Raw genomic sequence first — 26239 nt, 5'->3', positions numbered from 1 at the left:
TAACTTTTCCTCATAGGTCAGATTTTTTAAACCATTTATGATTTTTGATCCTCTCCTCTTGACCCTCTCTTCAATTTGATCACCTTTTTCTAAAAAAAGTGCAGCACTCAGAACTGGATAGTGCTCCAGCAGAGGCCTCACAAGTGCAGAGTAGAGCGGGACAGTTACCTCCTATGTCTTACATACAACACTCCTATAAATACACCATGGAACATTAGCCTTTTTCACAACTGTATCACACTGTTGACTCGTATTCAACTAGTGATTCCTCTAATACCCAGATCTTTTTTAGCATTACTACCACTTAGACATTTATTTTCCATTTTGTAGTTGTGTATTTGATTTTTCCTTCCTAAGTGTAGTACTATGCACTTGTCTTTACTGAATTTCATCTTGTTTAATTCAGAGCAATTCGTCACAGTTGTTTTGAATTCTAATCCTGTCCTCCAAAGTGCTCGCAACCCCTTCCTGCTTGGTGTCATCTGCAAACTTTAGAAGCATAGTTTCTTCTCTAATCTTCTAATCACCTTCTAATCAATGGTTATGAATAGGCCTCATATACACTATCTGAATTGACTTTGGTAGCACTTGCCCTCCCCATTGTTATGTTTCTTACCCTTGGCTGTATATATATACCCCCATCTGTGGTTTCCACTTCATGCATCTGACAAAGTGGGTTGCAGCCCTCGAAAGCTTATGCCAGCAGAAATTTGTTAATCTTTAAGGTGCTACAGGACTCTCGTTGAGTTTCCTCTCTGTTATCCATGTCATTATGAAAATACTGACTAGTACCAGACTCAGGATTGACTCCTGTAGGATCCCACTACATATGCCCTCCCAGTTTGACAACAAACCATTGATAATTACTCTTTGAATATTGTCTTTCAACCAGTTCTGCACCAATCTAATAATAATTTAATCTAGATTACATTTCCCTAGTTTGCTTATGAGACTGTCATGTGGGACAGGGTCAAAGGGCTTATTAAAATCAAGATACATCACTTCTACTGCTTCCCCCCCCATCAATTAGGCCAGTAACCCTGTCAAAGAAGGAAATTAGGTTGGTTTGGCATGATTTGTTCTTGACAAATCCATGCTGGCTATTCCTTATAACCCCATACACACTTACAAACCAATTGTTTAGTAATTTGTTCCAGCATCTTTCCAGGTATCAAAGTTAGGCTGACTGGTCTACAATTCCCCAGGTCCTCTTTGTTCCTCTTTTTAAAAATTGATACTATGTTTGCTCTTCTCCAGTCCTCTGGGACCTCCATGAGTTCTCAAGTATAAATGCTAATGGTTCCAAGATTGCTTCAGCTAGTTCCTTTAGTACCCTGGCGTGAATTTCATCAGCCTCCACTGACAAATGCATCTAACTTATCTAAATATTCTTTAACCCGTTCTTTCTATGTTCTGGCTTGCGTTCCCTCCCCCTTCAATATATTCTAGAGCAATGTTAAGGGCCAGATTCACTTTTGAGTTTCTCTGGAAAACAAAAACAAAACTCCCAACCTCCTCCCTACACAAATGGAACCCAAGTTGTGGGTTCCTACTAACAAGAAGTCCACACACAGGGTTATGGCACAAGGTACAATGAAGTCTGCTCTGCAGAGGGACCTATGGCCAACCAGCTCTTCTGCTGAAGTGGAAGTCATGGCCACAGCAGGGAAAATTACAGGTCAGAACACCCTGAAGAGGCACTAATCCAATTTACTCCCTGGACCTGGTGTGGCATGCCTATTTCCTCCTAACACTCTAGCTCCTGATGCTGCTGCAGCCCTACTTGGACGCATAGCCTCCCCGCTTCTGGGGTCAAAGCACTGCTACACTACCCAGAGGAAATAGTTTATCTGTGGAGCTGGTGCTTCACCTGTCAGCAGTAACTTTTAATACTTACTCAAAGTCTGGCTGAACGTTTATATTATTAATGGAAAAGTGTTAAATGCCTATATTGTTTCCTTATATTGAGTCCTTCAAATATATCACTGTGCTCCTTCAATTTTAATTCTTATGAAGAATGTACAGAAAAACACCATCTCACCTCCTGCTGGTCTTCCTGATTGCATCCCAATAAAACATAGACAAGAATATGTGGAAGAAGATAGATTGTCACTTTGAAGTCATTCTTCATCATAATACTGCAGCAGCTGAAGACTTTGCTGGCAAGATCATGTCGCACCTGTAACAAAATTTATATTTTTCAGGAAGAGTCTTTTTTTTTTTTTGTAGCTAAAATGTGGCTAGCAGAATTGTTGAAAGTTTTATAAAAAGTATAAAAATACAATTTCTGGTTACTAGTGAAGATAAATGATTCCATCCAGTTTGGTGACACCTGATACTTTCAGTCCAATGAACCATAGACAGATCATCAGACTGACACTTGCACAAGTGAGGAACTATTGCATGTGGGAGCTATGGATATGAGAGGGAGATACATCAGCATTGCTACTGTGCTGAAAGTTTTCAGTATTGACACACTACTATTAGAATGCCTGGAGAGTGGGGCTCTACACCCTGCTCCTCAAGCAGCCACAAGCAGAATCCCCCTTACTCCCTCCTACAAAGATGCTAAGGGGAGGGAGACGTAAATCTATTCATACTTCTGTCAGAAACCAGAAAAAGCCACTGTAGCTGGTGAGTTAGAGCGGCTCCTTTTTGGTGTGCTTTGTTTAAAAATAAAATTTTGAATGCATCACCTATGTATGATGGCATGGGGGAGGAGGAAGGAGGGCAACACAAGTGGTTTCCATGGACTAGGATTGTTTACCTATTGGGATATGAAAAAGGCCTACATTTCCAAGAAGATGATTTGAGGTTTATATCTTACCTTAGAAACACCTGTTAGTGCTCCTGGTACTACTAATGTGTTTTACATTTTTAGTTTTCTAAAATCTAAAGAGAGGTATTAAATCCTGTTAATGCCAAAAGCTTGAAAGAATCTTAACTATATTGTTGCTAATATGCCTCCACAAAAACAAACTGTGGACAGTTATATGCGTGGATCTTGGTGACACAAAAACTGCTGTAATTTTTGCTAAAACCAAGCCTGTACTCAAAAAGGCCAATCCATCAAAGGGCTGAGTATCCTCAGTCTCTGTTGATTACAATAGATCTTGAGTGCTCTAAGTATCTCATCGGACTGGGCCTAACTGAGGTTTTTGCCCATACCTTTTCCCCCCTTTCTTTAACAGACAGGATTTGATGAAGATTAAAAATGCTCCACACATATACTAGTGTACTGACACACCAGTCAGCTTTTCATTCAAATATATACTGCACACTCATTGTAATTACCTTTGTTATAAGATAACCTGCCCAGGTTGCTGACCATTCTGCAAAGTTGTTGCCTAATTTGCTTAAGTAAATTGGCTTCTTCATTTTAGACCAGTTTACAGCCTTCTGGTAACTCTTGTATCTGTAATTTTAAAATCCATATTTAGTAAACAGTATTGTTTTCCTAGGTGGAAAAAAGGACACAGTCCACAAGTAATCAGCAGTATGCTGATGGCAGTCCCATTAGGTTTTATCTTCTGAATTCCCAAGACATTAAAAAAAACAAACAAACCCAGAACAATTGGTAGAAGTCACACACAACACATCTTTACAGTAGATCTACTTCTAAAAAACCCAAGAACTACCAACAACCTGGCACACAGGTGCTGCAAGAAATCACAAGTGTGTCCTAATCTGTTGTTTACAGTTAGTATGACAGTCATGCAGCCTCTGATAAATTTTCCAATTAATACAGATTGACTAAAAAAGTAAATTATACATGAAAAACAAAGATGGAGAGGAATGAGTCCATCACCATTATGAGTAAATATTATTAACTAATTAATTTGATAGTGTCTGTGATAACAAGAAAGATATTACCAATTAAAATTTGTGCATCTGAATACCTTTCTCTTCACATTGTCTATGCTAGCATTACCACTAAGAGGACTTCTGTATCTTTCTGCTTATAAGAAGTTTTTGCAACTGAAAACCAGAAAGAGTTATCAAATGCACGTAATCAGATACAAACTGCCATTACATTGGATCTTTTATAGAATGCAATATTGGGGGGAAGCATCAAAAACAAAATGTAAAAAGGCACCTTTTGATTGGTTAAACTGTAAAGAAAAAACGCTTAAACTTATAGATTTTGTATCTGCAACATTGTGTTTTGTGAACTTTTCCCTTGTACTAAAAATCAGTTTGAGTTTTTGTTTTTAAAAGAGAACAGGAAGAGGGATGGAGAAAGAGTTGAAGTTATCTTCCATGTTTTTGTACGGATCATAAAATGTCTAGCATACACATACAGTGTGTAAAAAGGATTGAATCCTATTGGAGTTCGTAACTGTACTTTAATGACAAACAGAGATAGGGATGATTTCATAGCAGTGTTTAAAATCTCGCACCGGGGACAAACTGACAGGTCTGAATGTGCTATCTATGCACAGAATATTTTTCTTTGTGATTGACAAGTCACTAAAGGTTTAAAATTTTCAAGTTAAAGACAAGTCAGCATTATGTAGAAAGAACAGGGCTATATTTGAGTTTTATATCTATGCACACTGCTTCCAGGGAAGTTAAGAAGTGTGGTATGCACATAGACAAAACCAAATTATTACTAACCTGGAAGAAGATTTATTTTAAAAGCTGTACTCCAAAGAATTTTTAACTAAACTGGGTTTGTTTAAAATGACACATACCGTGTATTTAGGTGAGGTTCCAGTATTTCCTGAACATGCTCAGGAAACCTCCTCCAAAGCCTGGAGCCTGGACAGTCAGTGTTTGTCTCTCTACAGTCATAGATGGATAGTAATTCCTAAAAATGTATTAACAGAAATACCCTCTTTTTAAACTGCAAATTACTCAGAATTCTAATGACCATATATGATTTGAGGAGTTAAAAATTTTTTTACAGTATCCTGAATCACATATCAAGCTCACCAATATCTTAAGTGAAATATTAGAAAGGTCAAATATATAAATATGTTCCTTAAAAATGTTTGTGTTGTACAGATTCTGCATTTCAGTGCAAAAAAGAAATAATTCAATAATGAAAACAGATGATCTAACAAACATGCTGTCTTACCTGAATGGCGTATGCTGCAGAATCTTGAGCACGAACATTATCAGCATAAGCCATGAATGCTCTGGTTAGTTCCATTAATAATCCATAGGCAAAATTTGGATCTTCTACTCCAGCCTTGGTAATAAACAAAAAGTCAACTTTATTCAAGAGGCCAGTTACTGGCTCAAGTAAGAGCCTTAGTCTATCACCTTTGGAGCCCGATTTCAAGTTGGCTTTAGATGAGAAAGGAGGCTGATGTTCGATGATATCTGGCCTGCAACTTACATTGACTTTCAAAGGGAACTGGGGGCCTAACTCCCTTAGACACTTTAGAAAATCCCAGTCTGGAGGGGGGAAAAAAGCCTTATGCAGCACACAGTGGGATAGTAAGTTTTTCAGTTTCTGGGAACATGGGTTGAAAATTAGTTGGTGCATTTTCTTAAACCCAAACTGTACACATCACAAGACTATCACAATACTGACAGACTTGCAACTCTCTAGGAAACAGCCCCAAGTTTGGAACAGCAGGCAGATCAGTCCTGAGGTACTTTGAGAGAATATTGATGACTGTTGCCTACACCATGACTAACTCAAGCCAGTACTATAAATCCTTCACTTCCATGAGCAGCATATTCATTCCCAATTCATGGTCAAACCCTGAAAGGTACAAAGCATCTACTGAGCTCTTACCACACCTGATGATTTCAGCACCTTTTAGGGATGAGCGCTAAATGAAGTGCTTGAACAATTCCTCACTAATGGCATCAGTCATCACACAATCACCAAAAAATATAGCACAAATCAAAATCTCTACTCATAGAAGTGAGTTACTGACAAAGAAAGACTACTGCTGGCCATATTTGAAATCATATTTCTCTACAAGTAACTTGCACAACAGCTGCCTGCACTGTTTAGCTCTAGATAGTGCTATGAGCTTAACTTTCAGAAAATTTCTCCACCCACAAATTATATACTTTATAAGTTGAAGACATTCATATTTTAAAAAATACACTCCTTGTCATTCTACTTAGATTAAACCACATTATTAATGTTCATCCACATTCTCCACTGGTCTCATATTTAGACATAAATTTTACAAAATGGTGCCTAGGGACTGAACCTCATGACTCCAATTAAGGTTACCCAGAGCTGCATCGCTATGTCCCTGCATAATACTTTATAACTGCATCCTTTGGAGTCGACATTACTGTGAAGAATAACAGTTTTCTAACACTCAGAAATGTTTACACATACAATGAGACTCCAGCGTTATGTTACTGATCTGAAAAAGTATCCAAGTTTTGTTTTTAATTGAATTATAAACCGATTTAGTCTCTCAAGAACTCTATTTTAAAATGTCTTAAATGGAGCATTTTGTGGAAACACTAGGGACTAGTATTGGGAGACACTCTTACCCCAAGTTAATGAATAGCTTTTTTATAAAACCTGATGCTTTCAATTTGTGCCATTCTGCAACATTTTACTTCCCAAGCAACTACCTAATCAATATAACACTTCTCTTCTGACTGCAGTTTCAGACGTTCACAGTATCATATGATATAAACTCCAATGTAATGTTCCTTACCACAAACGTAAAATTTTTTCCTTGGGTTTCACTTGTTGAAAAGTCCAGTCTACCTGGATCTATTGCTCCCAGTTCACCTAAACATTCTCCACAAAGCAGTCGGGCTTGAGAGTTTGCATCCTGACAGCCAATTAAAAGCACAGTTACCAACTGAGAGATGACTGGCTCCACAGTTTCACTGTCTGTTGCATATTTTATCAATTTTTCCTAAGAAATTGAAAGAGGAACAGAAAGAAAACAAATAATTATAAATTGTGGATATAGTGAAGTTTATATTATGTGAAAACGGTAAAGATCATCTTTCCTCCATACTTCACCATCCCATAACCCTTATGTTTGTCATCCCCTGCCTGTCCTGTTTATTTCACGGCTCAATTCTTGAGTTGTCTCCCTGCAATGCTTACTCACATCACAAGTAAATGGCAGTACGCATGTAAATAAGAGATACAGGATCTGGCCCTCAGTTTGTCTCTTCCTTGAAGTCTTTCATTATCTATAAAGAATTACTCACTTCTACAGTACTGTAGAAACAAAAACTTGATGGGGGGGAGTGGGAGGACTAGGACATTGCACAAGGCCCAATACCTTTTAATAAAGCCTGGCTCCAATTCATTAAACAAAACAGATATTGTTCCACACTACATTACTTTATATCCTATTATTATGTATTTATTTTTGTTAAATTACTTGCTAACCACGCCACAGCACATAATTACAGGAAGGATTTGTCCTAATGAGAAATAACACAGCCCAATAATCCACCACAAAAGAGAGCGAATCTGACAGCCATTTATTAATGTATCAGCACAACAAAAGTCATAATACATGATAATTTACAATTTCTTATCTGGCTTCATAAATTAGAGGAACTGCCTTGATTTTACTCATGCCCATCTGTAAATAGTTCCGGCATTAGTGAGTATATGTGGGAATAAATTCTCTCATCCATCAACCATTTTTAACTATATGGTTGAATTAGGAAAAGTAGCAAAGGGCTGAAGTGTTAAATGCATTTTTTGTTTCAGTTTTCACCAAAAAGGTTTGCAGTGAACACACAACTAATAGAGTGAACACAATGTGAAACGGGTGGGATCTGAGGCTAAAACAGGGAAAGAACAAGTTAAGAATTGCTTAGGCTATGGCAGCAGTCTGCAATAGAAAATTAGGTTGGCTTAACTACATCACTTGGAGCTTGAAAAATCCATACCCCCGAGCAGCATACTTAAGCTGGCCTAAATCCCTGTGTAGGCAGTGCTAGGTCGATGGAAGAACTCCTCCATCGACTTAGTCACCACCTTCCAGGGAGGTGGATTACCTACACCGACAGGAGACAATGGCGCAGCTCTGGCTAGGCCACAGTACCATTTCTGTGTAGACACCCGCTATACAGAAGGGAGGGGTTCTATTGTCGCTGCAGTAAATCCACCTCCCCAGAGGCAGTAGCTAGATTGACGGAAGAATTCTTCCATTGCCTTAGCACTGCCTACACCGGGACTTAGGTTGGCTTAGCTACATTACTCAGAGGTGTGGATTTTTCCCACCCCTAAGCAACACAGCTGAGTCTATCTAATTTCCTATATAGACCAGCAATTAGTCAAGTTAAATGTCTTTAAATTGGCAGGGCTTGATGAAATACATCCTAGAGTACTGAAACAGGCTGAAGAGATCGCTGAGCCATTAGTGATTATCTTTGAGAACTAGTGGAGGACGGAGATCCCAGAAGACTGGAAAGGGCAAATATCTATAAAAAGGGAAACGAGGACAGCCCAGGGAATTACAGACCAGTCAAGCTTGACTTTGGTACTCAGAAATGGAGCAAATAATGAAAAAAAATCAAATTGTAAGCACCTAGAAGATAATAAAGTGATAAGTAACGATCAACATGGATTTGATAAGAACAAATCATAAGAACGGCCATACTGAGTAAGATCAACAATCCATCTAGCTCAGAATCTTGTTTCTGACAGTGGCCAATGCCAGCTGCTTCAGAGGGAATGAATAGAACAGGTAATAATCAAGTGATCCATCCCATCATCCATTCTCAGCTTCTGGCAAACAGCAATCCCTGCCAATCCTGGCTAATAGCCATTGATTGGACTTATCCTCCATGAACTTACTAATTCTTTTTTATAGTCTTGGTCTTCACAACATCCTCTGGAAAGAAGTTCCACAGGTTGACTGTGTGTTATGTGAAGAAATACTTCCTTTTGTTCGTTTTAAACTTGCTGCCTGTTAATTTCACTTGGTGACCCCTAGTTCTTGTGTTATGTGAAGGAATAAATAACACTTCCTTATTTACTTTCTCCACACCAGTCAACATTTTATAGATGTCTATCACATCCCTACCCTTCGTCGTCTCTTTTCCAAGTTGAAAAGTCCTAATCTTATTAATTTCTCCTCATATGGAAGCTTTTCTATACTCCTAATAATTTTTGCTGCCCTCTTCTGTACCTTTTCCAATTCCAATATATCTTTTTAAGATGGGGCGACCAGAACTGCAAGCAGTATTCAAGATGTGGGTGTACCATGGATTTATAAAGAGGCAATATAATATTTTCTCTCTTATTATCTTTCCTAATGATTCCCCACATTCTGTTCGCTTTTTTGACTGCCGTTGCACATTGAGTGGATGTTTTCAGAGAACTATCCACAATGACTCCAAGATCTCTTTCTTGAGTAGTAATAGCTAGTTTAGATCCAATCATTTTATATGTATAGTTGGGATTACGTTTGCCAATGTGCATTACTTTGCATTTATCAACACTGAATTTCATCTGCCATTCACCCAGTTTTGTAAGATCCCTTTGTAACTACTTGCAGTCTGCTTTGGACTTAACTATATTGAGTAATTATGTATCATCTGCAAATTTTGCCACCTCACTGTTTACCCCTTTTTCCAGATCATTTATGAATACGTTGACCAGTATTGGTCCCCAATACAGACTGCTGGGGGACACCACTATTCACCTCTCTCCATTCTGAAACTCACCATTTATTCCTATCTTTTAACCAGCTATTGAACCAGGAGAAGACCTTCCGTCTTATCTCACGACAGCGTACTTTGCTCAAGAGCCCTTGGTGAGGGACCTTGTCAAAGGCTTTCTGAAAATCTAAGTACACTATCGTCCTTGCCACTTGCCTGTTGACCCCCTCAAGCAATTCTAGGTGATTGGTGAGGTATGATTTCCCTTTACAAAAACCATCTTGACTCTTCCCCAACAAATTGGTTCATCTGTGTGTCTGATAATTCTGTTCTTTACTATATTTTCAACCAATTTGCCTGATACTGAAGTTGGCCTGTAATTGCTAGGATTGCCTCTGGAATCTTTTTAAAAAATTGGCACCACATTAACTATCCTCCAGTCACCTGGTACAGAAGCTGATTTAAATGATGGTTACATACCACTGTTAGTAGTTCTGCAGTTTCACCTTTGAGTTCCCTCAGAACTATTGGGTGAATACCACCTGGTCCTGGTGTCAAATCATGTCAAACCAACCTAACATCCTTCTTTGACAGGGTAACAAAGCTTGTGGATGGGGAGAAGCAGCAGATATATATGATACATCTTAACATTAATAAGGCTTTTGATACTGTCTGACATGACCTTCTCATAAGCGAACTAGGGAAACATAACCTAGACAAACCTACCATTATGTGGGTGCACAACTAGTTGGAAAAACACACTCAGAGTACCTATCCACAGTCAAGCTGAAAGGGCATACAGAATGGGGTCCTGCAGGGATCCATCCTGGGTCCAGTTCTATTCAATATCTTCATAATTTGTTTGGATAATGGCACAGAGAGTACACTTGAAGTTTGTGGACAATACCAAGCTATTAGGGTATGCCAGTGCTTTGGAGGACACTATTAGAATTCAAAATGATCTGGACAAAATGGAGAAATGGTCTGCCGTAAACAGAATGGAAAATTCAATATGGACAAATGCAAAGTACTATACTTAGGAAGGAATAATCAATTGCACAAATACAAAATGGGAAACTCCCTAGGAAGGAGTACTCCAGAAAAGGATCTGGGGTTATAGTGGATCACAAATTAAATATGAGTCAACAATGTAATCCTGTTGCAAAAAAACTGAAAAGGTCATAAGCAAGATTCAAGAAGTAACTATTATGCTCTTCTCAGCACTGGTAAGTCCTCAGCTGGAGTAATGTGGTCAGTTCTGGGCACCACACTTCGGGAAAGATGTGGACAGATTAGTGAAAGATCAGAAGAAAACAATAAAAACAATTAAAGGTCTAGAAAACAAAAAACAACCGGTCACTAACCTTCTTTAACAGCTGTTTTTCAAGATATGATACACATGTCCATTCTACTCTATGTGCATGCATGCCCCAAGCACAGTCGCCAGACATTTTTTCTCAATAGTACTCACTGGGGAGGCTTGAGCACCCTTTGCTGCCATGGGCCAATAGCACCAGTATAAAGTGCTGTTTCTTCTTTCCGGAAAAGTCTGATGTAGAGGGGCAGGAGGGCGGGTCTTGGAATGGACATGTGCAATACATCTCGAAGAATAATCATTATGAAAGATGAGTAACTGTTTTTTCTTCGAGTGATTGCACATGTGCATTCCACTTTAGGTGACTCCCAAGCTGTTGAATAAGAGGAGGAATCATAATTCATGGACCACCGACTGCAGAACAGCTCAACCAAATTTGGCATCATCTCAGGAATGCTGAGTGATGGCATACAGGGAGGAGAATGTGTGCACTGATACCAGGTTGCTGCTTTACAAATGTCCTTAATAGGGATCTGCACTAGGAATACTGCTAAGAATGCTTTCAGCCTTGTGGAATGAGCGGTCAGGTTAGCTGGCGGCAAAACACCTGCCTCATCTTAACAAGTGTGAATACATGAGGTGATCTAGGACGAAACTGTCTGTGAAGAGAATGGGAGACCCTTCATCCTGTCACTTACAGCTATGAACCGAGGGGTGGACCTTCGGAACAGTTTAGTTCTGTCTATGTAGAAAACTAGTGCTTGTCTAATGTCCAGTGAGTGAAGGTATCGTTCATTCCTAATTTGCATGAGGCTTCGGGTAGAAGACAGGTAGGTAGACTGTCTGACTGCTATGAAATTGCTAAACCACTTTCGGGAGGAAACTGGGGTGAAGACATAAATACACCTTATCTTTAAAGATGGCGTATGGATACCAATGTAAGGGCACACAGAGTTCCAAGATCCTTCTGGCAGAAGTGATGGCCACTAAGAAAACCACCTTCCAGGAGAGGTAAAAAGAGGAGCACGTTGCCAGAGGTTCAAACTGAGGTCCCGTCAGCTTTGATAAGAACAAGTTCAGGTCCTTGGGTGGAATGAGTTCTCTCACTTAAGGGTATAATCTCTGTAGGTCTTTGAGGAATCAGACAGACATGTCATTTGAAAAACCAGACCAGTTATCCACATGAGGGTGGAAAGCTGATATTGTTGCAAGGTGAACCTTAACAGAGAAAATTGCTAACCCTTGCTGTTTCAGGTGTAATATTTGAGTATGTCCCCCACTGCTGGAAAATGTCTCTTGCCACATCCAGGTAAAGGGACCCCACACGGTGACCGGAAAAAGACTTGCTGAGGTGATCTGTCAGCTCATTTTGTGTTCCCAGAAAGGTAAGAGGCTTCGAGGTTGATTGAGTGGGTTATGCAAAATTCACATTGCTGTATTGCTTCTTGACAAAGGAGGGAAAAGTGAGCTCCTCCTTGCCTAGAGGTGAAATATGGCTGCAGTGTTGTCAGTGAGAACAAATGTTTCCGCCTGTAATGTGGGGAAGAAAGGTCTGATAGGCTAGGCAAGGCAAACCACGTTGACTTCCCTGACATTGATGTGGAGTGGAAGTTTGGCCAGAGACTAAAGGCCCTGAGTTCTGAGGGGCCCCGGGTGAACTCTCCACCCGAGCACTGATGCATCTGAGACTAGAGGCATTGACAGTTGAGGGAGTATAAAGGGGACACCCGCACAAACCATGAGTGGATCAAACCAACAATTTAGAAAGACAAGAACCCATGGACGTACCATGTGTACAGTGTCCAGATAATGGCAGTTTAGCAAATACACTGAGGCTGGCCACATCTGGAGGAGCTGGAGATGCAGTCTTGCATGTTGTACCATGTATGTGCAAGAGGCCATGCGACCTAAGAGCCTCATATAATTTCGGCCAGTTGTGACTGGATGAGCTTTGAGGCATGTTATCAGCGACCTGACTGATTGGAATTGCACCTCTGGGAAGCAGGCCCTGGTATGGGTAGAGCCTAGAACCACCCCAAATAACTCTATCCTCTGCCCTAGAATGAGGGTAGACTTTTCTGCATTTATCAGAAGGCCTAGAGCCTTGAACATCAATTGAATTAGTCGAACGTTGGACACTACTTTAGCCCTGGACTGACCATTGACTAGCCAGTCGTCTAGATAAGGGTAGACTTGCATCCCTACCCACCTCAGGAAAGCCACCACTAGTGCCATACATATTGTGAATACCCGCAGAGCTGCAGACAGACCAAATGGGAGGACTATGAATTGGTAGTGTGAGTGGTTCACTATGAATCTGAGGAATCTTCTGTGTCCTTGATATATTGATACATGAAACTAGTGCATCTCAAATGGAGACTGGCATACCAGTCTTCGGGATCCAGCAAGGAGATAATGGATGCCAAGGTGACCATGCGGAACTTTATTTTCTTGAGATAGTTGTTGAGCTGACACAGGTCTAAAAATCAGTCTGAGACCTCTTGGCTTTCAAGAATAGGAAATAACAGGAGGAGAATCCCTTCCCTCTCACATTCTATGGAACCTCTTCCATAGCTCCCACCGGAAGAAGAGCCTGAACTTCCCAGACCAGAAGTTCTTTGTGAGAGGGATCCTTGAGGAAGGTTGGGGAGGGAGGGTGGGAAGGAGGAGTTGAAATAAACTGGAAGGTGTATCCCATTTCCACTGTGCTCAACATCCAACAGTCCATAGTGGTACGGGACCATGCCCTGAGGAAAAGGGAAAGGCAGTTTGCAAATAAAGGAGAAACAGGGGATGGCATCAGGGAAATTGGCATGATGTCCTCAAGTGTCCCACCAAAACGCCTCCTTAGAACCCACTGGATGTCTGGGTGGGGCACACATTGACATCGAAGTAGACAGGAGTGGTGGCCTATGCCTAAAACCCCTGCTTCTCTTCCTCTGCAGATCCTGATGGGTAGCCAGGGCAGAGTACCAGATTGGCTGTTGAGGCCTGTAATGCTTCCTTGAAGGAGCTGGGGTGTACAATCCAAGGGACTTAAGGGTCACTCTCAAGTCTTTTAGATGACAAAGCTTTGCACAGTCAGTTCCAAAAAAAGGCAAATCTCCTTTGAAAGGCAGATCCTGAAGTGTCTGCTGGACCTCCTGCAAGAGTCCCATGGACTGTAGCCATGAACTCCTGCGCATGGCAACTGCCAAAGCCATGGACCTCAGCTGCATCCAAAGCGGTTTGTAAAGAGGCCCTCATCATTGATTTTTCCTCGTCCACTAGCCTGGTCTTTTGTGGGAGCAAGTCTTTGAATTTCCACATGGTGTCCCACATGTTAAAATCGTACCTGCCCAGCAGTGTCTGCTGGTTTGCAATTCTGAGCTGTAACCTGCCGGTAGAATAAACTTTCCTATCAAACAAGTCTAATTTCTTTGAGTCTTTTGATTTTGGGGTTGCGCCCTGTTTTTCTCTCTCATTAGCAGCAGGTAAAGTAAGACCTGATCTCCGACTTGGAAGACAATGAGTCTCTGTCCGGTGACCACAGTGGAGCTGCTCCCATCGGTACTGGAGACCAGTGCCATGGCAGAGATGTCCGCACCATGACAAGCATAGTCGGCTTCCCTTTTGATAGTATCGAAGGTCACAGCACCAAACGATGAAAGGATCCAGTAGGTTCTCTCCTGTCCGTCGGCACTAACACCACTGACTCCTGTACTGCCGGCGATACCGATACTGACAGCGAGAGAAGGTCTCTGGCAGAAGCAAACATCTCCAGTGTGGTCGGTATCAAGATAGTATCAATACCGCACAGTGTCACAGATGTAGTCGTCTCCTCCAGTACTGGATTTGACGGTGCCTGCATAGGTGCTGGAGCCAACGGTGTCAACTTCTGCAGTACCGAGGTAAAAAAGTGCTTTGGCTGAGATTGCACTCTACTCTGATTACCATGCCTGGCAGTCTTTGGTGCCAGGGATCGCCTCCTTTCAGCAGGCTGTTTCTTATGCCTTTTTCTAGATACTCGGGATAGTGATCAGTGCTGGGACTCCAGTACGATAGAACAAGTACTCCTTACTGAGGCACTTGGTGCATAGTCTGATCAGCCTGGCTCCAGTGGAGGTCTCAGTGCCACTGCCATGAAGAGGAATTTCAGCCTGGCCTCCCAAGCCTTCTTTGTGCAAGGCTTAAAGTCCTTGCAGATTTGGCAACAGTCCCAAACATGAGCTTCTCCCAGGCACTTCAAGCACCTTGACTGCGGGTTGCACAGAGGCATGGCCTTGTTGCAGGAGTGCAGAGTTTAAAGCCCAGTGACCAAGGCATGCCTCGTCACCAGGGAATGGACAAAAACTCTGCTAAAACCTGAAGTTACAGAACTTCACTAAAATTAGCTAAAACTGACTGACTATGTTGAGAAAGAAGACGACGACTACCACTGAGAGAGCTTGCAAAAGCAAGGATACCAGTTTCAGCGACTGTCACGGGCGGTAAGAAGGCACTAGGGCCGGGGGGTGGAGGGGCAGGAAATGGGATTGAGAACACTTTATACTGGCACTATCAGTGCATGGCAGCCCCGATGGGTACCACTGAGGGAAAAATTTCAGTGCTTAGGGCATGTACACAGCTAAAGTGGAATGCACATGTGCAATCACTAGAAGAAGAAAATTGGGTTTGTTTAGTCTGAAGAGAAGACTGAATGGGGACATAATAGTTTTCAAGTATATAAAAGGTTGTTATAAAGAGGAGGGTGATAAAAGTGTTGTCCTTAACCACTGAGGACAGAACAAGAAGTAATGGGCTTAAAATTGCAGCAAGGGAGATTTATGTTACACATTAAGAAAAATTTCCCAGCTGTAAAGATAGCTAAGCAATGGAACAAATTACTTAGGAAGGTTATGGATTCTCTGCCACTGGAGGCTTTTAAGACCATGCTAGACAAACACCTGTCAGGGATAGTCTAGCTAATACTTAATCTTGCATTAGTGCAGGGGATGGACTTGATGACCTATCAAAGTCCCTTCCAGTACTACATTTCTATGATTAGCCCAGGAGCAGACACTTTCATATTAGGTTTTAAGAAAGCTTTTTATTATGTGGGAGAAAAAAAATCTACACTTGAGAGTCTGCAATTAATGCTGGTTGATAATGGATTTGTTAACGCAGCCTGCTAAACCAACAAGTGCCTTAATATTGAACAAAAGATAGATTACTTTTACCCAGTAACAGTGCCATTACAAAATACCCCTTCAGTTCTGGATTGACTTATTTCCTGCAATGCTGGGCTAGCACCGGTGGAAGAAAATGTGTTTACTTCTGAACTGCTCTTTCAGTTCTCATTTAGCAAGGATCCCATAAACAAAGTAGGGTTTGAAAACCCTGTTAAAAAGAGAAAGTAAGATGGGAACCTACCATTTTACCCATTCTGAAGTCAAAGGATATCTATACTGGTAAACTGGCCATCTCATCTACCTTGCTCCTTATTGTAAGAGAAAAATAGCACTCCAAGATAAGGAGAATGATACTGTTGGTCCAGACAGCATCATAGTTCAACTTTAATTGCAATTCAACGTAATAGCTTTTTATACCTGATTTCTGTACAAGGTTTCCTTCAGACTGGTCAGTGCATGGATACGAACATCTACATTCTCATGCTGAATAGCTTTCATGGATAACTGAAGCGTTGTCTGCAAGTCAGTGCTTTTGGAAGACTCCTGAACAAAAATATACAGCATATAGCACAATGATTAACCACATTGAGAACATGGTTAAAATGCACCTCAAAAACACAAGAAAATACACACCAGCCACCTTTTAAAGTAGAAGTCTCCTAACCCCATATCCATACCCTATAAGTTTTTGTTTGTGCACTACGTTTGCTCACTAAAACATATTTAAATTAATTTTGTTCTCATAAAAGCTGTCATATTGACAGAAGGATTTGAGTTTTATTTTTTTTCAATTTAGCACACTAAAGAGCTTCCATACACAGGGCCTGCGCATCCTGCCAAGTATTAACATTGCTAAATGAAATACTATTTATTTTAAGCAGCTCACTCCTCCTACCAAACAGCAACTCTTCATACATGTGCTACTACTCCTCCACATCTTCTAACTCCTCTCAAAGGCCAGACAAAACAAACAGGCCATGCAGCGTGCCCTGCAAGTAACAAATTTGGGCTATTTTTGACCAAGGGCAAAAGGGTATTCCAAAAAAGCAATGGTTTTCTTCACATTCATCATTACAAGATGATATATTAGAATGATCAGTTTATGATAGTTTTGCTGACAGCATATTATTGTTAAAAGCTAAGATGATAAAGAGTGATGTGATTGTAAGACTATAAAGAGTAGTCAACAAAACACATTGATTTACAGAGATGCCAAAAGTTAATTATAGAAATCTTAACTCTTATACTACCCTGGGAATGTAATATGTCAATGAGAATCTGACTCTATTGTGTGGTACATATTACCAAGTTTTCTTTATCTGTGGAGGCATATAAGTATTATCTTCTTTGTAAAGCTGGACAAGTAACTTAGCTTCAGTTTCCCTAACATCATACAGTGAATCTGTGGCAGAGCTAGGAACTGAATTCAGTAGTCTATCTATTTCCAGTCTCCTCCTCTGACAAAAGGAGAATGCTTCAATTCAATTAAGAAATTTACAAATGCACATATCTAGATTTTTACCATCTTAGCCTATCATTTTGTGACTATACATTCTCTTCAAAGAGAAACAATGGTTGAGATTTTCAAAACAATCTAGGGGATTTAGAAACATATCTTCCATTAAATTAAAATTAAAGGAAGATGTGTTGGCTAAATCCCTTAAATTGCTTTGAAAATCTCACCCATAATATATTATCAGCATAATATACAATACTGTATTGCCACACCTAGGTTTATGTCATGAATTCTTTTAAAGCACCTTTTACCTTTCTATACTTCTGAAGGACTATTTGAATTTCTTTCAATTCAGGATGGTCAGGCAGAAAATATATTTCATGAAGAAAATCTTGTACTGCATCCCTAATAATTTAAAAATATATATATATTACGAAGAAAGTAAATGCCACAAATTAAATTTGGGTCAGAAAATTTTACACGGCCATCAGAATAAAGTAATAAAATGAATAGCAATAGAAGAACAGAGATCTGGTGAAAAATAGGACAAAATGCATTCAATAGGTTGGAAATAGGATTCCATTTAATTAGATAACCTAATTAAAAATATTTACTTCTCTTGCTACTGGACTTTTAAGTGAAACAACAGTGTTCGTCCTCCCTCCCACAATCGACCTGATCACTTCAAAGACAATTCTTTCCAACCTTGGGAGCATTTTAGCAACTCCATCCATTATTCAATCCCTCTCAAGGTACATCTACACTGCAGCTGGGATAGTGCTTCCCAGGTCAGGTAGACAGACACACTAGCTCTGCTTAAGCTAGTATGCTAAAAATAGCTGTGTAGACAGCAGCCGTATGGGCAGTGGCTCAGGCTAGCTGCTTAACTACGTATTCAAGAAAACTAGGCAGATGTGTACGCAGGCAGCTAGCCTGAGGTGCCACCTGTGCTACCCGTGGGCTACACTGCTATTTTTAGCACATTAGCTCAAACAGAGCTAACATGCATCTGTCCACTCAAGCGGGTAAGCACACTCCAAAGTGCAGCTCTCCTCCTTCTGAGAATTGGGAGAAGAATGAGAATAATCCTGCTTTGTTTTGGAGCCACTTATTGCTTCTCCTGCTGGGAAAACACACAAAACATATCCTTCCCAAAGTGAATCAAACCAATGTTTTCCAGTGATTGCTTAACCTATATTGCGTCACTTTCAATATCCCTATCTCGGTCTACAAAGCCCTAAATGGGCCTACATATCTGAAACATCTACACTTGCTTTGCACACCACCACAGCAATTGTATTCAGCGGAGATGCTGAGCCTTTTGGAGCCCTTTAAAAATACATGGGCAAGGGGGCAGATCATTGTCAGGGGAAGGTTCTTTGCTGCCACTTCCAAAGACCACAACAGTAAGTTACAATAGCAATACTTTAAAAATGTATATTATAAATAATTACATGCAAAGAAAAACTATGTTTAAGGAATGTTATTAAGCTTACAAAGTTAAGCACTCAAAAGTTAGGAATTGACAGAAATAAGGACCATACAATCTTAATTAGGACCATTATGCTAGAGTCTTTAATTCCACAACCACATTTTTTCCCCACAGGAACCCTGTTTCATTCAGCATACAGATTAGACAGTGCAAAGGGAATACAGCAGCCGGAGCACACAACTGTGCCGCTTGAGCAAACGGATTAACTACCTTATCTGGCAAAAGGAAGAGGCAGCTGCTGTCCACTGTGGACCAGCTACTAAATGAGAATGTGTAACCCAGTGAATAGGTAAATTGCATATGCAAGAACTGCCACATTTTACAGGCAACATAAGTTCATGACTTAGCTTTGGCAGATTTTTTATGAAATGCAGTATGGCTAATTACTAAGACATGGGTCTGTCACATTAGAGACCTGGATTCTATTTCAAGTTTTATGACCTCTCAGTGGTGTATGAAGCCATACTCATTAACTTGGTTGCGAAGTGCACAGAATTATTAACACCAGTCACTAGAACAAACAAGTCTAGAACGCATTGTCCTTTGGTTCCCAGCCCTGTACCTCTTCTCCTTAGTCCAAGGACTGTTTGACAGGGGAAAGCCTCAACAGTGGTGGCCATCATTGTCATAGCATGTCAGAGACAAAATGACAGAGGCAAGACAATGGGGCAGTGTGTACAGTGCTAATGGAATTATCAATGGATTTTGGCAGCAAGCCAGGAACAAGCTGTTTTAAAAAATACACAGGCAGGAAAATGGCACTCTTTCAACAGTTTGGAACTTGACTTCCATGAAAATTTGATAATGCTTGGCCAATATAAAGACACCTCACGGGACCATCCCCTGCCAAAATTCAAAGTCCTGTTGCAAGTTATGGAGGTGTTGGAACTCTTGAAAAAAACCTTTTCCAATACAAAAAAAAAACCCTAACCCTTACCGTTATTAGATAACTTTAATATAGGGATTGATACCACTTCCACTATCATACTTAGGCCACTAATGCGTATGCAAAATATTTCCAGTCACAATACCTGTTCTCAACTATGAGAAAATAAAATATTGCTGCAGTTTCCTTTGGCTGGACATGTATAAGGGGCAGCAAAGCTACTATCACATGACTGAGTAGGGAGCCAAGGTAAGCATGATCCAGGCATCGAATAAAACAGTCCCATGATCTAAATGAAAAAGAAAAACATCAAAAAATAAATATTCTTTTCTGCATATGGGCATTTTAAGTGAATCATGAAATGGAAACACTAAGTATTTAAAGTAATTTCAGTTTCATGAGCTATAGGTATACACCAGAACACCCACACGCAGAATTTGAAGTAAGTTGCTGTCTGGGTATATTGTCAATTCACCTGCAGCATAACTCTGGAAAGTCATCCTTGTATCTTAAGCCTGTTCTCAGTGTAGTCATCATCTTCACTCTCACTGAACTGATATGTTTGGAACCCATAAGCTTCATTAAAGACATCAAACTGTTTAAGGCCTGGAAATAAGGAAAGCTCGCTTGAACAAAAGTACATATTTGATAAATTAGTTGTACAGTGAAATAAGAAATTAACTATTAGATGTTAACTTTTATTCATGATTTGCAGCTGAAAGTTTTATACACATCAGTTTATTTGTTAAATGGTTAACAAGTTAATTAATGTTAATTTAAAACCTTATGGTCAAAATTAAAAACAATTTTCTCTGAAACCATTAAAGCAACGTCCAAATTCCTATTGTATTTGTATACAATAATGTCTTGATCAACTGCAACAGCAAGGCTATTAAGTAAAGAGCTCTTTGATCTGAAGAGATTTCAATGACACATGACTATTATAGTATTTCAGTGAGTAGATTGTAAAGGAAGAGCAGCCATCATGGAGAAAATTTGTATCTGAATTTGAAATCCAGTCTTATTCTAGTTACTCAGCTAATTATTAAGGACTTGCATTCATCCTAGTACTGCTTGTCTCATACTCCTACAACAGTTTTATCTCCAAGACTTCAGAAAATTTCCATCTCAGAACTTCCTTTTCTTCAATATCTTTTTGCTGCTCAAAGTAATATAGAGGTTGCCACCACCTTGATCATAGTCTTCCCAATGCTGACCACTGTAACTGGTGAAGAGAAGCTTTACTCTATCATCCCTCCTTGCAGCTTATGATTATAATGACTACATAACACATATGGAGGTTACTCTGCCCAATACCGTTTTAGGACTTGTGAGGGGGCACACCCTTACTCTAGCATGAGGAGGCTAACAAGCTCGACTGGGCTTAGCCAGCACCAACCAGACACACCTATAAGGTTTGCTCTGCCTCGAGAGAGAAAGCTTAAAAAAGGGAAAGCCTGCCACAGGAAGGGGTGGTGATTAGGGAGAAGAGACTGCTGTATCTCAGGGACTGCTAGCTATAGGAGACAGATCAATAAAGAGGAAGAGTGACAAACCTTGCCAATCCTGAGACTTCATGGACCAGTATAAATGGAATGATCCAAAAGGAGGGGATGGAGGCAGACCCTAACCCTGATTAAAGATGCTATACCTGCAGATAAGCCAAACCTCAAAAGGATGACGAAAATTACTGCTTAAGAGATTGACCTCTTTTGTCTCTCTTTTACTGTGATTACCTCTGTCTCAGGGGAAGGAGAGAGAAAAGAATGTTTTTGTTTGTTTTGTTCTATTTGGAGAAGCCCTTGTGCGCCACAAACAGCAGCAGGACTCTGTAAGCAACCCAACTGTGAGGAACCAGGGAGACCCACACACATCACAGGACACCAGAACAAAGCTGCAACTGAGGTTTCAAAACCTCCCAACCTCCAGTTTAGTACTTTGTAGAATTCTCAGCAATTTAGTAAAGGAAAATATTCATATATCAAGTTTTCTGGAAGACCATTATGATTTTGTAATAATGTCACTATATAAGCAACATAATGAATTCTTCTCTCAGAGAAGAAGAAAGTTTGCAACAATAAGAATATGAACATGAGCTTTCACCATTAGAGAATTTACAGTCATCTTCATGTAGTCCTGGGAGTACAATAATCAGTGGACTAGCAAATTTCTATTATAAAAGAATGGAAATATAAATCATTAAGTAAATATTCATTTTACTTTTTCCCTTTAAAACTTCAAACTTTGAATACGGTTATTCTTCTAAACGGTAAAACAGAAAACACAACATTTATCTTTTTACATTTCACAAGATCTATGTGATCCTTCCATTAAACACTTCTGTAACCATGTGTAATAAATTGCCTTTGTATAAAAATGTTCTACTCAGAAAATAATGAATTTTCCCTTCACATTTTAAGAAGCAGGAAAAGAATCTTCCAGGCTCCCCAATTCCACTCCTCCCTCTCTAGAAGTCCTCATGCTGGAGAACTGTTTAATACTTACATAGTGCCCTTGATATGCATGGCACTTCACAGAAATAAAAAAATATGATTACTTTAGAATGTAAGCACTTCAAGGTAGGAAGGAGAGAGAGAGAGAGAGAGAGAGAGAGAGGAAATGATTACAAATGGAAAAGGAACGGAGGATTACAATAAATGAATAATGTTAAACATGTATGAAGCATAAAAGAAGACATCTGGGAATAAGTTAGGGCAAGGGAGGATATCAAATGACTTCAGAGGACAACCATGAAAATTAGATGAAAGAAGAAAATTTTAAAATATGGATTTAAAAAGACAGAGTGAAAAATGCTTGCCACAAACAGGTTATTCCAGACAAAAAAGGCCATAAAAGATGTGAGTGGAAAGATCCCGGGGAGCGGAGGCAAGACATAGGACACAAGAACAGGGAGAAGCAAAGGCAGAGATGTAAGCAGAGGCAGATTTATGCAGCACCCAGAAAATGAGAACAAGAAGTTTAAACTTGAGGTTCAAATAGACTGGATGAGAAAAAAAGGATTCAGGGGATAGGATGGGGGGAAGGGTGGCTGGGATGAACGGGTGACAACAAAAACAAGGTTACTTTAGCTGCAACATGTTTGACAGACTAAAGAAGGAAGAGTCAGTAAGGCCAGATAAAGTGGTGGCTACAGCAGTCCAGGCAAAAAAAAGAGAACCATATCATAAATCAAAAGTGAGATAGAAGAGGGGGCAGATTTGAGAAATGTCATAGAGGGAGAGGAATAAGATTTGACAAGAGACTATTTGGAAAAAACAACAGGGTGGAATTAAGTTACTGAGCTTGAATGACTAGAAAAATCGTGTAGTTGTCAATGGTTATGGTGAAGAAGGCAGAGGAAAAGCAGATAGCTGGGAAAGATCAGCAGATGTTTTAGCCATGTTAAATTTGAGAGAATGGCAGAACACCCAGGAGATATGAGAAAGACAGGAAGAAATGTGAGCCCACACTAAGGAGAAAACATCTGGCTACAGAGGAAGATTTGAGAATCATCAGCCTGGAAGCAGGATGAGAGATCATGGGAGGACAGACTTCTAAGAACAGAAAGGGAGAAGAAGAGGAGCCAATATGGATAAGATGGAAGGAGTGTTCACCTAAGAGGCAAATCAAGCAAGCACAGACCCATATAATGTAAAGATGAGAGTATCTCAACAAGAACTCTAAAGTATCAAAGGCAGGAAAGAGTTGCAAAGGTGACCTTTAGATTTGGCGAGGCAGAAATTGTCAGTACCACTCATCTGTCAGAGAGGGCTGCTTAAAACAGAACCTGGCACATTTCTCATGGCTAAAAGGTATTGCCTCAGAATTTTCAGACTGGGCCACGAGCTTTATACCGATTTCATAGCACCAACTTAATCCCTGAAAGGCAGCCTATTGTGCTGCCCATCATGTAGCCTGAAAACACTGCATACTTGTTCTTATTTTACTGTTCAAACTGATATTCACTCACCATTTTCTTATCTTCAATGCCAACACTGGAGCTCAATAACTGCATGTTAAAGAAGGCCAAGATACCTAGCAATTTAGGTTGTAGATAATCAGCCTAAAAAAATTAAAAATAAACCTTTACCAATAAGACATTCTGAAATATTTAGTGTTTAAATTATTAAACAATTTATCCATTAATAGCTCCTTGTTTAATTAAGTTTCACAACATATTAATAGTTTTTTAGCAGCATGTCAGGTTTTGCATTTTTCCTGACTGAATAAAATGAATAGAAAGACATTTCACTGTAAGCACATCTTTATGGTAAAATAAAAAGGGAATCTATTGAGATGACTTAGCACACATTCCAAAGAGTAAACAAAGATTCCCTGATATATAATTTACGTTGAGAAAGGCACTTAGAAATTTCACTGGCTACACAGATGCCATTCTATTACTTCATTGTATAGAAGATTTCTTCAACAGGTTGTGCTTTTTTACATCTATTTGTGTTTTCTCTTCACTACAGAAGTTCTATTTAATGTAGGGTGATGGAATATTAACATTTCTTCACGTTTTTATATATTATAAATGTTTGAGGGGTGCTCAAAATATATTATAAATGTTTGAGGGGTGCTCAAAATATATTACATTTCTCTTTCTCTCCCTCACAGTGGATAGGAGATTGTTGAATCAAAAAACAGATGTAATATATTCTCCTTACCATTAACTCAGGTGATGTTATGTCTTTGGATCCCTGATACAGATCATCATTTGATGCAAAGGAAGCCAATATTGACAAACCATTGAAGACCTGCTGATAGTGCTCTCCTATCCGTAGCAATAATTCATTATGTAATCCTTGGTAGTCCTGTCTCAGCAAGCTTCCCAGTTCTATTTCTGTTTCATTCTATAAATCAATACAAATGGCAAAGAAAAAACAACTTTTATTATACTCAAAACATACAATAAGGTAGATTGGCTTATGGAAAGAACCTTTGAATCCAACAGTTTTAAGACAAAACTTGAAAACAGTCATATGACAGACAATTCAAACCTTCCAAAGAAGAACTCTAAATTTAGCCACAAGCTCTGGACATTTGTTCGCAAGCAAAAAGAGACTACCTGTAAGCTGACAAAACTATTCTCCATGTACAAAAAATACATTTAAGAAGAAAAATTAGTGTAACAGGTTCTCGTGTTCTTAATATATTGTGTTTAAAGAGGAAAAAACATCCCCAGCTTGTCATCCATTATTGCTCCTAATCTGCACATGTAAGGCTGGCAAATGCCCATATTACCTTGAGGTAATGAAGTGCTCGCTCCAGCTCATCCTTAGAACAGGAACAGACCAAATGGGAGAAGATGTATTTGAAGTTGTTGATTAGGATCTCTCTTCGGTTTACATTCAGCTGTTTTGCTATGGTTCGAATAAGTGCAGATGCTGCAGGACTGGCCTTGGCAGCAAGGTCAGGCAGTAGAACTTGCAGGGTTCGCTACCAAATTAAAAGTACAACACTTACCAAAAATAAATGCAGATTTTTTCTGTATACCAATATGAAAATATACCTGTACACCTATTATCTTGAGTTAACTTATTGAAAGTGAATTAACAAGGTTAGTAAAGAGGAAAACATCTTAGTCATGGAAATAATAATGGAAAAACAGTAATTCCATAGGGGTGCAATAATAGGAGATATGAATCCATACAAATGGCAAGTGAATGTATAATTTTGTCCAGTTAACCTTTCAACAAAAGGAAATCTGGAGGAAAACAAAAACACAGCCAGAACACTTCATCTAGCTGCACTGTGCAACTGTTCCACATTTCCCAACTACCAACAAACCAGATGCTGATCAAAAAACGTTTCAGCATGTGCAGAACAACTTTGGCTATATTTCTAATTCACATTAAAGTAGTCCTCTTCGAAGAGGACAAAATTAATGCAAACTAGGAACTTATAGTTCGCACCTGAAAATCCACATTGGGAGTTACAGCGCAGCACTTTGGTATGCACTGCTATTCATACTACTGTAGTCCAAACTGCAGGATTGTGTAGACAAGTCCTATAACCTTAAAGAAAATAAGCAGTGTTTATATTAGGGAGGGCAACAAATGAAGATGTCAGCTAACCAGAGCTTCTTGGTATTTTCTATTTGAAACAAAGAATAGAAGGTTATTTAGAGAGGAGGGGGAAAAAACATCCCCAACAATGGCTCAAAATATTGCCTCAAAATACAGACTTTTGATTGAACACCTCGTCCACTCAGAAGCCAGTAAGTGCTTTGAGCAAATGAGTACTCTTGTTTAATACTTGGGTAGTACATCTCCCTCACATTCTGAACCACTACTGCAGCTCAATGTGCCCTAGCACCTTCATTGAACATCTCCTCCCCTGCTTGAGCAGCCAGCAGCAGCAATTCTAA

General features: G+C 39.7%; 1 protein-coding gene across 1 annotated transcript in view; it reads right to left on the bottom strand.

Annotated features, from left to right (window-relative positions):
• Positions 1 to 26239, bottom strand: part of ATR (ATR serine/threonine kinase) — a 77328-nt gene that overhangs the window by 36178 nt on the left and 14911 nt on the right. The window contains exons 15-26 of the mRNA XM_067543403.1: positions 25114 to 25308; positions 24537 to 24722; positions 23837 to 23929; positions 20342 to 20472; positions 20012 to 20155; positions 17800 to 17893; positions 16450 to 16575; positions 6645 to 6851; positions 5081 to 5194; positions 4695 to 4810; positions 3295 to 3415; positions 2042 to 2179 (exon numbers count right to left, since the gene is read on the bottom strand). Coding sequence (XP_067399504.1) covers positions 2042 to 2179; positions 3295 to 3415; positions 4695 to 4810; positions 5081 to 5194; positions 6645 to 6851; positions 16450 to 16575; positions 17800 to 17893; positions 20012 to 20155; positions 20342 to 20472; positions 23837 to 23929; positions 24537 to 24722; positions 25114 to 25308 — 1665 coding nt within the window. The remainder of the gene's footprint in view (positions 1 to 2041; positions 2180 to 3294; positions 3416 to 4694; positions 4811 to 5080; positions 5195 to 6644; positions 6852 to 16449; positions 16576 to 17799; positions 17894 to 20011; positions 20156 to 20341; positions 20473 to 23836; positions 23930 to 24536; positions 24723 to 25113; positions 25309 to 26239) is intronic.

The sequence above is a fragment of the Emydura macquarii genome, unplaced genomic scaffold (genome assembly GCF_026122565.2).
Source record: "Emydura macquarii macquarii isolate MOO-44397 ecotype Brisbane River unplaced genomic scaffold, CSIRO-AGI_Emac_v2 contig_18, whole genome shotgun sequence".
Lineage (NCBI taxonomy): Eukaryota > Metazoa > Chordata > Testudines > Chelidae > Emydura > Emydura macquarii.
This window is presented reverse-complemented; position numbering and strand designations above follow the sequence as displayed.